Raw genomic sequence first — 12,870 nt, 5'->3', positions numbered from 1 at the left:
TGGTTTTCAACTCAAATCCATGGACAGAGGAACAAAAAGGACAAATAAAACAGGGCCAACTTCAAATGTGTTGTTCCACACTAATGTACTGAGCAGGGACAAGATTCACATTACTGAAACCTGTAGGAATTGCAAATACATATTATGTTTTGTAAATTAATTCATAACATTTTAGATTTACACAATGTTATATCTACCCCTGAGACCAGGTTGATATAACTGTTTAATCAACCCCATGCACTGATACAATTAACAAAGACTACATTAAAAACAAAGCTACATGGGATTTTTCTGAACTCCTCTCCCTTGTGGCAAATGTCAGTCTGTGAAAAACACTGCTCTACTGCTTTGCACTTTGTCCAAATTTGTACTTGGGTTCTAGAAACGCCCCCGACCAGCTGGTGTTCATTCTAGGAGTGTCAATGACATTGAGAACCATGAATGAAACCTCAGCAATTTATGTTGTAGGTTCTCTGAAATGCATTGATTCAGATGTTTTGGGTAAGGCAATGCTATGTCTCACCAACTTGGACAATTTCAATCCGCAATGAACAAATATCCAAGTTAAAAGAGCTGGTTGATGATTTGTTACATAAATTACATATGCACTTCTAATGACATTCACATTCTCTAATTTTTATTAGAAATGTTAAGCTTTGCAATAAAACATCTGAAAACAAAATTCTGTCATAATTTGGAGATTAAAATGTAGAATCTGGTCATCAAAACATGTATTTACAAGTTTCACATAATACTGACAGACATTGTGCTCTCACCGGTTTCCAACTTTAGTATGGGTCCATTTGGTATCATTATGGCTTCCGACTTCCTCGCCTTTCCTTCAATATCTCCAAGGAATGTTACCACAAGGCAATTCATCAGTCATATTACAGAAATATGAAAAAGTGGAAATGCAAAGAAAACCAAAACTGAAATGAACACCATCTGTCCAGACAATGAGGCATTTGAAGAAGTTATTGTCAGTGAAATTAACACCACCTTGCAGTTGGTGTGGCCTGAATCTCACAAATCACTACAAAAGATGAATATTCTGAGACACACATATACTTATTTAAAATATGAATGTATGTGGAAACCCCCCTCACACCGCATAGGTAAAGTCATGTAATATACTGACAACATGACAACATACCAACAACAAGCACATGAAAAGCAAACCAATAAAGTGCTAAATTAAGCTAGTATGTAATCTAAGAAAACATAACATTAAAAGGGCTGGGGTCTATCATGAATTTCAATTTAATTTTAATGGCACCAAGTCTCTCTCTGGATGGAGCGCCTGCTAAAAACAAAACTATGTGAACGCACATCCCACAGGATGAAAAATTTTAATTGAATATTAAATAATAAAATTTGAACCAATTCAACTAAGACACAAAAGTCAATAAATTGAAAACTATTGTATGTTCACTTATTAATGCAAGAAATACACATAGTATTTTAAAATAGTGTAATAACTGAATGATCATCAAGAACATGTCATGAGATGTTGCATTGTTTCCTCCTATACTGCTGTCTGTTTTATCTAATACTTTGAGGAACCCCATCACACAGGGCTATTTAAGCCCCCTTAGAATTTTTCCAAGCCAATAATACATTTACACACCTGTTTTAGGATAATTACATTTAAAGATGACATGTTTTAACCTTCCAGTGCACGGTATTGTAAACCATACATATCTGTAAGGTGATATGTAGAATAAATAGTTCCTTTGAATGTAATTTACAAATACATCCTGTGGGGTGTGTCTTGTTCAAACACAAGAATTTAATTAGATTTAATGAGCTATTCTGAACCCAATTTAGAATTGAGCCCACCACAATCATTAAAACCGCTCAAAAATACAGTATAAACAAAAATGAAAGGGCCTCAAAGGTCAATGATTTGGAAGTTATAGACACAGATGTATGACTAGAGCAGAGAAAGAAAAGTGTCCATGAGTCGTTACTGAATCCTGAAGACTGACTCATGGGCTGGTATCTTCGGAGAGGGAACCCTGTCTACCTGTCTGCGATGCCAACGGGCAGAGAACACAAACCATGTTCATTCCCCTGTTCTCCCATCCCATTCAGTGCGGGCAGATAGCGGCCTGACAGTAAAGATGAGCTGGCCCGCTCCGTCCAGCACGTGCAGCGATGCAAGTTACCGGTGACTGTTAAAGTCGCGTGTCCGAGCACAGAGGACCGGGGACAGGTAGTGTGGTGGTGTTGGTGTGACTCAGTCCAGAGGCTGGGGGTCGGCAATCGGCATGGTGTGCAGCACCTCATCTAGCAGCTGAAGGGCCCGGTGCAGGTGTATCTCGATCCAGCACGGCGTCTCCTTGATGCTCTGCCGGGGGTAGTCGGGACCCCAGCCCTTCACAAAGCTCATTCGCAGGATACACAGCCGGCGGAGGTCGTCCACTCCTATACCTGCAGCCGCAGACAAACCTGGAGGGAGGGAATTTGAGACTCGGCTCAGTGCTAGTAGCGTAGGACTACAGTGACAGACTCACAGTTCAGTCATTTAGCAGGTGCTCAGACCCAGAGCGACCTAAAGGGCGCATGGGGTCGCTACCCTGAGCGGTACAGTGTTGAGGTGCGAGGGACTGACGGAGAGTGTGAAGTGAGACTCACTGATGGCGGGGGCGATGCCTCCCACGGAGCCGGGCCCGGGGATGTTCCCAGCCACCGCTGCCGCCTGGGCCGCCGCCGCTGCCTGGGCCGTGGCAGCCTGCTGCTGCATCTGCCGGTGACACTGGCGCAGGTCAAACACCTGGGAGGGACAGGAACACAAAACCAACTGACGTTAACCACTGGTGCAGGTCAAACACCTGGGAGGGACAGGAACACAAAACCAACTGACGTTAACCACTGGTGCAGATCAAACACCTGGGAGGGACAGGAACACAAAACCAACTGACGTTAACCACTGGTGCAGGTCAAACACCTGGGAGGGACAGGAACACAAAACCAACTGACGTTAACCACTGGTGCAGGTCAAACACCTGGGAGGGACAGGAACACAAAACCAACTGACGTTAACCACTGGTGCAGGTCAAACACCTGGGAGGGACAGGAACACAAAACCAACTGACGTTAACCACTGGCACAGGTCAAACACCTGGGAGGGACGGAAACACAAAACCAACTGACGTTAACCACTGGTGCAGGTCAAACACCTGGGAGGGACGGAAACACAAAACCAACTGACGTTAACCACTGGTGCAGGTCAAACACCTGGGAGGGACGGAAACACAAAACCAACTGACGTTAACCACTGGCGCAGGTCAAACACCTGCAAGGTCACAACAGGGAGGGTTAATTAAATCTGAGGTTGATTAAAGAGCGCTCTTCACATAATTGCACATGCAGCCTGAAAATCAAATAAAAACATGACTTTAATCTACCCAACTGAGCTTGCACATCAAAAACTATCATTAAATTGATTTAGTATAGTGTTTTGATTTCCCCCCGTGACATTGCGTAAATACACTAACACCAATCATCGGTGGGTTAAGGACGGGCCTGCAAAAAAAACGGCTAACAGGGAGGGTTAAGAACGGGCCTGCAAAACATCTGGCTAACAGTGAGGGTTAAGAACGGGCCTGCAAAACATCTGGCTAACAGGGAGGGTTAAGGACTGCAAAACATCTGGCTAACAGGGAGGGTTAAGGACTGCAAAACATCTGGCTAACAGGGAGGGTTAAGGACTGCAAAACATCTGGCTAAGAAGGAGGGTTAAGGACTGTAAAACATCTGGCTAACAGGGAGAGTTAAGAACAGGCCTGCAAAACATTTGGCTAAGAGGGAGAGTTAAGGACGGCCCTGAAAAACAACCGGCCAACAAGGAGGGTTAAGGACTGCAAATCAACTGGCTAACAGGAGGGTTAAGGACGGGCCTGCAAAACAACTGGCTAACAGGAGGGTTAAGGACGGGCCTGCAAAACAACTAGCAAAACATCTGGTTTTAACGTCCAGCCTTATACTGCGTAGGGTTAATTTAATCTGAGGTTGATTAAAGAGCCCTCTTCACAACTGCACATGTAGCCAGAATATAAAATGAAAATAACTTGAATCTACTCGACGGAGCTCGCATGTCAAAAACTACAATTACACAGGGCTCTATACAGTGCAAGTGTTTCCCCTGGCTCTTTCGAGACATAAAACTCCTCTAAAGTCAAGTATGTGTATAAGCAGGTTGTGATTGATAGCACAAAACAAGTATACTATCAATGTTTTTTAAGTAATTCCCACATTTTCTTTAATGGCTGTACCATTTCAACCATGCACAGCAATGGCAGCAACGATGTGCACACTGTACTGTATCTTAGAGCCAGTAGTACAGGAGTGGTGTGTTGAAAAAATTCTTCCCAGGCTGACATACCTTAATCCAAAACTCTCCTGAAGTGAGTGTGTCTGGGGCATTTACACAGTTTTGCTCACGTGCGTGGAGGGCTTTTAATGTCAGTTTGAGTTCAACCTGCAACTGCTAGCAACATCAGTCAGATTCAAGCTGTCAAAAGGCAGTGGAAAACATTCTCCTACAGGAGCGTGGCTGCCATCAGTCCGTTACCACGGTAACCTCCTTTCAGGACCATCTGAAAATCTCTCTATTTGGCTGTGATCACCATGTGATCTTCCATTTGAACCGTCTCACCTTGATGTAAGCACTGGGGTAGATTTTGTGCACTGCGTCACCAGGGGCCCGCCCTGCCTCCCGATCCAGGTAGTAACTCTGCACAAACACTGCATGATCGCTGAGGCAACGCACCCACACGTCTCCTTCCCCTTTACACTCCAGCTGTACCCCTTTACCAATGTGGAGCCTAGAGGGCCAGAAGGGAACCACCAAAGGAGCAGAAAGATGAGAATTATATATCTATTTTTTTTTTTTACTATTTCGCTATCAAAGATGACTTCAAACAGAAATAAAGAAATATGTAAAATGTGTCTAAGTTCATATATTACTTGAGGTAATTGTTGTCTCTCTATGCATGAAATTCTCTCACTTAGGGAGAACAGGGACGAACTTGTGCAAGTGCCGCCTTTCCTAATTCAACTGCAGTAAGCCCACAAGCCGAATTTGGAGGAGATCTTTAAAACCTGCAACTGTCACACTTAGTACAACCACTTTGTACCACAATCGAGTGGGATATAAACCAGTGACGCAGCACTCACACAATCCCAACCCCACTCTCTCAAAGTGACAGTTGTGTGTATGGAGACACAGCCCAACAACTACGTCAAGCGATTTATGATCAAATTGTAGACAGTCGCGGTTGCTCCCCATTAGGTCTTAATATGACAGAAAACTCTAGAGTGTCAGGTGCTCGGCTTAGCATTTCATTTAGAAAGAAGATCATTCATTATCCTGCCGACCAACACCTAATCAGAGTACCTGGCTCTCTCGATGGCCTCTGTCCGGTGGACGTTGCTTAGCTGACCCAGGCAGAAGCGGTCCCCTCCGGAAGGATCCACGTACCCGTCAACCGTCACGGTAGGGCAACTGGCCGGGACTTTAAACGTCTCCCCCACCTGAACGTCCATCTCAAAGTAGGCGATGGAGCACCAGTAGTCAGGCGCTGGAAAGGGACAAAGGCACCAGCATCAAATCACATGTCCCAGGTCTCGGCCCGCATCCATTAAACATCAACTGGATGACACGGAGAAGGACGCTGTCCAGAGCTCCCCAAGTGACCCGCCGCACAGACTCACCAGGGTGATTGGAGATGGGGGGCTGGAATGCAATCTCATTGTGCGAGAGCCCTGAAAGAGAAGGTCAAGTTAATAGGGCGCCGTCTGGAGTCCTGCCCCCGGCCAAAAGAGTACGGTTTAGAGACTGTTTGGGGGGGGTGACGACGACCACGTAGCCACTCACAGTAGTGCGGCGTGTGGGGCATGGGCTGGTGGTGCTGCAGGTGCCCGTTGGGGTGGTGAGGCACAGAAGGGGTGAAGCTCCCATTTCTGGGCCAGCCTGAAGTGGCATCTGAAAGCAGAACGATCACCCTTTAATGTGTGACTAGAGAAAGAAAATGTATAGCTTTGAGCAACACAGTTACAAGTGAGTTGGTGTATCCATGTTTTTGTAAAACAGAGCCCAATTGTAAAGAGACTTAGGTCTCAGCTGACCATCCCGCTGCTAAAATAAAGGTAAAATAGCAACAAAATCAATTAAAGCTGATAGTCTGCACTTGTACATCAGACCTTGTGTATTTTCAATAGAGCCTGAACAACAAAGGCATCGCTGTCTAAAAACCTTTGGACCACAGCGTCCATAATAAACTATAACAAAGAGCAGCCATCCCAGGGGCGGGAAGAATTCTAGAAACGACCACAGATGAAGGAACCTGCTGAAAAGGCAATGCGGGGAGGCTGAAAAGGCAATGCGGTGACCCTGAAAAGGCAATGCGGTGACCCTGAAAAGTTTTGACAACATTTATTTTCAGAACCATACATGTTCTGAGAATGTAATAACAGGGCTCAAGTAAACAGCCACAGAGCCATAATTTAGAGGGCGTTTGATGGCTATGGTATAGACAGGTCGGATGAATGTGAGTGCTACCTGTAATTGTTTTAAGTGTAGGTAATTTCCATTGTTAGTGCCATAGGCAGTGCAAGAGCTCACTTTATTTTTAGGCAGATGAGTGCCTATTCAATGGAATTATGGAGAATACCAAGACATTTTGGAGCACAATATCAAACCCAGCGCCAGAAAGCAGGGTCTCTGTCAAAGTTTGTGGGTTTTCCAACAGGACAATGACCCAAAACACAAGCACCCAAGAATGGATTCTCACTGTTCTGAAGTGGCCAGCAAAAAGTAAAGATTGAAATCCTATTGAAAACATGTAGGAAAATATGAAAACAACAGTTGGGAGGCACCCTTCAAATCGAGGAGAACTGGAGCAAACTGCCAATACAGAGATGCAGGACACTTATCAACAGCTATAGGAAGCCCTTGATTACAGTTATTTTTGGCCAAAGGCAGTGCTACCAAATATAAAGTCCAGGGTGTCAGAAAGTTTGTCAATTTCAGTTTGTTTTCTGATCTGAAATCATATATAAGGTTCGGATTCAAAAACAACAGTTCCGTAATATAAACAGTGAAGAATTGAAGGAGCCCCTAAGAACAATTGTGTAAACCAAATACTTTGATCAATTTAAACTTTTTGTTGTTGAGTTTCAGTGCAAGGGTGCCAATCATTTTGGCCATGTCTGTATAAATCCATTTTACCACTTCATTGATGATTACATTTTAAATTATTTGCAATTACACAAAAGGTATTGTTTCAAACAGACTAGTATCTTTGGTTTAGAATCATGTTTTTGTCCTATGTGCCTGTCAGTAGCAGGACTTACAACTCGGCAGTCCTTTTCTAGATGTCAAGAAAAGACTAGGGTGTTGCATTGTCTTATTTATCGGGCATTAATACCACACAAGAATGTTAGGGTCAAACTATTACTGAATTGAAAACTAAATCTATTTTTTTATATATTTTTTTTAAAGCTATGGGTTATTTGTTTTCTATTGGCCATTTACCATAAACATTTCCCCAAAGGTGTAAGAGCTGATAAATGGCTGCCTACAGATATTAATTTTAGCAACAGGTAAAACGTGTTATATTTGACCAGGTAAGTGTGCCAAGAACATGCAAATACAGTAACAACCTGGGAGCAATTCGGGTTAGCAGTCTTGCTCAGGGACAGAACGACAGCAATCAATTTGTGTACTAGTCCAATGTTCTAGTCCAATGAGTGAATTATTTCAGGGTGATAGGAATTGCACAACATGCAATTAAAATTTCATGCTAGCTTGATTGGTCGATAAATATTGGCGCATGTGCAGTTTATACAGTGATATAGCAAAATTAAATTTATCTGAAGTGACACTATTAACTTAAATCAGACTAATCAAAAAATATTTAAAATCCATAAGGAAGTGGAAGTAGCAACCATACATATATTGAGATTTTAATTTACATTTTTACATTCTTTTGCAACAGACAAAAATGACTAAATGTGACCAAACATCCTATATGATGTATTGACTCTGGGGGAAATGGTCAAAATGTGTTAGCCCTGCCTACTTCAATGGTATTTGACAGGGTTGGGGTAAATTCCATCATTATTCAGTCAATTCAGGACACAAATGGAATTTACCATAAGTCTGGTATTGAATGAAACGTGGAAGGCTGAGTGGGGTGCTTACTGTGATGGTATGTGGCGCTCTGTGCCAGGGGGAAGCCGTTCTGCTGTGAAGTCTGGCCCTGTGCTAGGCCTGGCCCTGAGGAAAGCTGCGGTAGCCCTTCAATGCTATGGCTCCCTGACAGAAGACTACTGGACTGGGCTAGAGGGACAGGAGCAAGGTGGGCCAGGGTGGGTGGGTAAGGAAAACATACATGCGTGCACACACCCAAAAACAAACAAACACACACACACACACACACAAACCACAATACAGAGACACACAAACAGCAGTGATCAGGAATGACACCTCTGGAGAAAATAACAGAAGCTTCTCAGCATGACCTTGAGTCGGGGTATGTGGGAACCACTGTGTCCTGTATTTATGTCAGGAGGATATTCACGACAAAACCTAAAGGCAACATAAGGAGAGTAAGTGCTGTGTCTCACTGGAGGCTCCAGCAGCGAGGCTGGAGAAGGCAGAGGTGGAGGCTGAGCTGCTGCCCTCGGGCGGAGGGAGCAGTGTCTGGCTGTTGAACGACTCCTGGGGACCCCCTGGTCTGGAGGGCTGGTGCTGGATGGTCTGGTGGTGGCCATCCGCACCAGAGTGAGATGGCTGGTTCTCAAATTCATACTCATCTTTGACCATGAGAGTGCCTGGTTGGACCAGGAAAGGTTATGGGTCAATGCTTTTTACAGGAACCACAACTTAATCCTTCACAGTGATATGCTTATTACTAGTACACAGCAAGAGCTTACCTGAGCTTGAAAGAGTCAGTCCTGAGAGGTCTGTGAAAAGAAGTAGAGGGACTCAAATGAGATGCAACTTAAAAGGTAAAGACAGAAGGACTAAACACCTGTATTTCGAGAGAGGACAAAAATCCCACAAACCAATTCCTGGAGACACCACCCTCTCGTAGTGGTACGGGTTAACGCACACATTGTCAGCTTTCAAGTCAAAGGCAAACTGGCAATATTTAACATGCTTCAGTTCATTCTTGTGCAGGTCAGGCCACCTCCACAGTCTGGCATAGATAACATGGGGGAAGCCTTTGCGCCCTGCAACCTGAGAACACAGAAGAAGACAGGATTTTGAAGGCGGCGGAGCAGTCACCTGAATACAAAACTGTGTCCTGCTGCAACATAAATTAAAATGCCCTTGTGAATGACCCTGCCACCCAACTACTGAAGGACCCTGCCACCCAACTACCTGCAGGCGACCATCCAGGGTTCGCTGTATGGTGACACATTTGGAGGGGTGAGCTCCGTTGGTGGTGATGGCTGTGATGAGAGAATCTAGCTCGTCTTTCTTCTCTTTCAGTTTCTTGACAAGGCTTTCGATGGCTCGCTTAGCAAAGGTCTCACTCTCCCCGCCTTGTCTGTGGCACATCAGGCTGTGGACGATGCTTAGACAAGCGTCGTTGCTTGTGGGGGTGTTTGTTATCGACATCTTGCTTAACGGTGTATTTCTCAGGAGATCAACCTAAACGTGGCGTCCTTCAATCTAGTTCAGGATATATTCATAAAGCCTTTTACCGGGGAGAGGGATAGGACGTGTCCCGTTCACTGTAAAGATGCGGGAGACAAAACAGAGCGTTACCGTATTGATGTACTACTACTATTAACTAGGTTAGCTACCTATTAAGCAAATAAACAATGCCAGTATGTTTAGCATACAAACGTTAGCACAACATTTAGTTCGAAAAAAACTGACTTACTAAGTAACGTGCCTCCAATGTTAAAGTCCTAGCGTTAACCAGCTGGTTATCTAGTATACTGTACATATGTATGGCACACGTTTACTAACCATCAGTATTCGTTACTAAATTAAGTTAGAGACTTGCCTGCTAAGCTAGCTTGACGAACGTAAATAAAACCTTAAGTCGGATGTGCCGAGTGCGATTAGTTACGTTGTGATAGTCAATATGGTTGGGCAAATAAAAATTAATAGATTATACTAATTTATAATGGAAAACCGAACGGTTAATATGGCTAACTAAAGTGATAACTTGCTTACTGAACATTTCATAAATTGCTTACCCGAGTCTCTAGTTATTGACACAGCAGATTAGCAAGTCGCTAGCTACTGTACGCGCTAGTTAGCTTGCTAGCCGACAAAAACAAGTGTTATTTGAGTCGAAGTTCGAGCCAATACTGGATTATGGGATACTACACGATCGTCTTTGACGTCTTTCAATTGTGCCAGTGGCTAAACAAAACAAACATGGTCGCAATATAGCACTCGTAAACAACGCTAAAGCTACGAAAATAAACAATTGGCTCTCCCCCTGCAACGCCCTCGCCACACCACAGTGCATAGGTGCTCCAGTGCAAGTCAGCAGGGGGCGCATGTTTGTTTTATGAGTCAGTAGGTCCAGCTGAGTGGTGCTGGTTGATAAGTGATTGATGACATTCCAAGTGGGCCGACAAATTAATGTAGACGTTTCCCATCGCAATATCAGAAATCTATGAGATAGGAATTATAGATAACAAGCATTATATGCACTCTCATGTCCTCCGTGGCTTCGGCTTGTTTGAATATAATAGCTCTTTCAGGTTGCAGATGCGACGATGTCCTCATGAACTCAATATAATGGAGATGGTGAGTGTATTATTATTTTTTGTACCACATCTCAAACAACCATGTATGTAAATCTGTAACATCTGTTGCAGAGTTGGACATCATCCAGGGGGCCCATATAATAAGCTGTCCTGGGGCATCAATACATTTAGTCACTTTCATGTCTAAACTAATTAAGTTGTCCCCGTAACATTTGGCATTGAAATAGGCCAAATACACTCCCTTACGTTTGATATGACTCTGGTGCGTGTTTCGTCTGTGTGGGCAGGCTAGGGTCAGGTTGTCTTATCTGGGGAACGTATGATCTTAGGAATGCTCCCACTCCCTTTTCTCTGTCTCTGTGCGGATTCCCTAGTTTAATGACACCTGGCTTTTGTGTGTTGTCTAATCCATGCTGTTGACTCCCTGGCATGCCCAGGCTGCTCACTGACTACTCTGCCCCACCACCTCACATATACTTCATAAGCCATTTAACCTTACCATCTTGAAGTGTTTTCCCATTCTTTATTTATTGCAGTTATTTAGCTACCTAGCTGATCATCTGTAAACCTTAAAATATAATTATAAAGAAGATCTGAACTAATTACACATAAATATCTGGTATCGACAAATTAAGAGGGCACCCCTCTGAGCCCTCAACGCCCCCAAACGAAGAAGATCCTGTATCAGTTTACATAATCAGTGTCCTTTTGGGTTGGCTGCAGTTCACTGATGTGGTACACACTAAAAATATTTGATAAAAGACAGGAATTCAGTTGGTGACTGTTAAATTGTCCTTTAAGGTAGGAATATGTTGATAAAAGATTATACGGAAAAATGTATAAGTTGCATTATGTTAAAATTCAAAACACCCTAGAGATGCTGTACTATAAAACTACACTCACTTAAAGGATTATTAGGAACACCTGTTCAATTTCTCATTAATGCAATTAACTAATCAACAAATCACATGGCAGATGCTTCAATGCATTTAGGGGTATGGTCCTGGTCAAGACGATCTCCTGAACTCCAAACTGAATGTCAGAATGGGAAAGAAAGGTGATTTAAGCAATCTTGAGCGTGGCATGGTTGTTGGTGCCAGACGGGCCGGTCTGAGTATTTCACAATCTGCTCAGTTGCTGGGATTTTCACGCACAACCATTTCTAGGATTACAAAGAATGGTGTGAAAAGGGAAAAACATCCAGTATGCGGCAGTCCTGTGGGCGAAAATGCCTTGTTGATGCTAGAGGTCAGAGGAAAATGGGCCGACTGATTCAAGCTGATAGAAGAGCAACTTTGACTGAAATAACCACTCGTTACAACTGAGGTATGCAGCAAAGCATTTGTGAAGCATTAACCTAGAGGCAGTTGGGCTACAACAGCAGAAGACCCCACCGGGTACCACTCATCTCCACTACAAATAGGAAAAAGAGGCTACAATTTGCACGAGCTCACCAAAATTGGACAGTTGAAGACTGGAAGAACGTTGCCTGGTCTGATGAGTCTCGATTTCTGTTGAGACATTCAGATGGTAGATTCAGAATTTGGAGTAAACAGAATGAGAACATGGATCCATCATGCCTTGTTACCACTGTGCAGGCTTGTGGTGGTGGTGTAATGGTGTGGGGGATGTTTTCTTGGCACACTTTAGGCCCCTTAGTGCCAATTGGGCATTGTTTAAATGCCACGGCCTACCTGAGCATTGTTTCTGACCATGTCCATCCCTTTATGACCACCATGTACCCATCCTCTGATGGCTACTTCCAGCAGGATAATGCACCATGTCACAAAGCTCAAATCATTTCAAAATGGTTTCTTGAACATGACAATTAGTTCACTGTACTGAAATGGCCCCCACAGTCACCAGATCTCAATGCAATAGAGCATCTTTGGGATGTGGTGGAACGGGAGCTTCGTGCCCTGGATGTGCATCCCACAAATCTCCATCAACTGCAAGATGCTATCCTATAAATATGGGCCAACATTTCTAAAGAATGCTTTCAGCACCTTGTTGAATCAATGCCACGTAGAATTAAGGCAGTTCTGAAGGCGAAAGGGGGTCAAACACAGTATTAGTATGGTGCTCCTAATAATCCTTTAGGTGAGTGTATAAACCAGTTACCAA

General features: G+C 43.7%; 1 protein-coding gene across 4 annotated transcripts; it reads right to left on the bottom strand.

Moving 5' to 3' along the window:
- Positions 1–205: 205 nt before the first annotated feature.
- On the bottom strand, positions 206–10,521 carry smad4a (SMAD family member 4a). Of its 4 annotated transcripts, none has more exons than XM_034296884.1 (12): positions 10,225–10,519; positions 9,395–9,750; positions 9,076–9,250; positions 8,944–8,973; positions 8,635–8,841; positions 8,210–8,347; positions 5,882–5,989; positions 5,719–5,769; positions 5,402–5,585; positions 4,661–4,829; positions 2,638–2,776; positions 206–2,451 (listed from the first exon to the last, which is right to left on the bottom strand). In XM_034296884.1, the coding sequence occupies exons 2-12, from the start codon at positions 9,632–9,634 to the stop codon at positions 2,240–2,242; spliced, it is 1,653 nt and encodes a 550-aa protein (XP_034152775.1). In that variant the 5' UTR covers positions 9,635–9,750; positions 10,225–10,519; the 3' UTR covers positions 206–2,239. The 4 variants fall into 4 exon arrangements, with proteins under 4 accessions (XP_034152775.1, XP_034152776.1, XP_034152777.1 ...); XM_034296885.1 differs by lacking the exon at positions 10,225–10,519 and adding an exon at positions 9,903–10,215; XM_034296886.1 differs by lacking the exon at positions 8,210–8,347.
- Positions 10,522–12,870: the final 2,349 nt, after the last annotated feature.

The sequence above is a fragment of the Esox lucius genome, chromosome 14 (assembly GCF_011004845.1).
Source record: "Esox lucius isolate fEsoLuc1 chromosome 14, fEsoLuc1.pri, whole genome shotgun sequence".
Classification (NCBI taxonomy): domain Eukaryota; kingdom Metazoa; phylum Chordata; class Actinopteri; order Esociformes; family Esocidae; genus Esox; species Esox lucius.
This window is presented reverse-complemented; position numbering and strand designations above follow the sequence as displayed.

Bases quoted from the DNA above. Each gene is read 5' to 3' on its own strand.
- smad4a (XM_034296884.1), bottom strand. From the start codon at position 9,634: ATGTCGATAACAAACACCCCCACAAGCAACGACGCTTGTCTAAGCATC. The intron at 5,770-5,881 runs GTGAGTGGCTAC...CTTCTCTTTCAG, and splicing joins GCCCCACACGCCGCACTACT to GGCTCTCGCACAATGAGATT. The intron at 2,452-2,637 runs GTGAGTCTCACT...CCCTCCCTCCAG, and splicing joins AGGCATCGCCCCCGCCATCA to GTTTGTCTGCGGCTGCAGGT.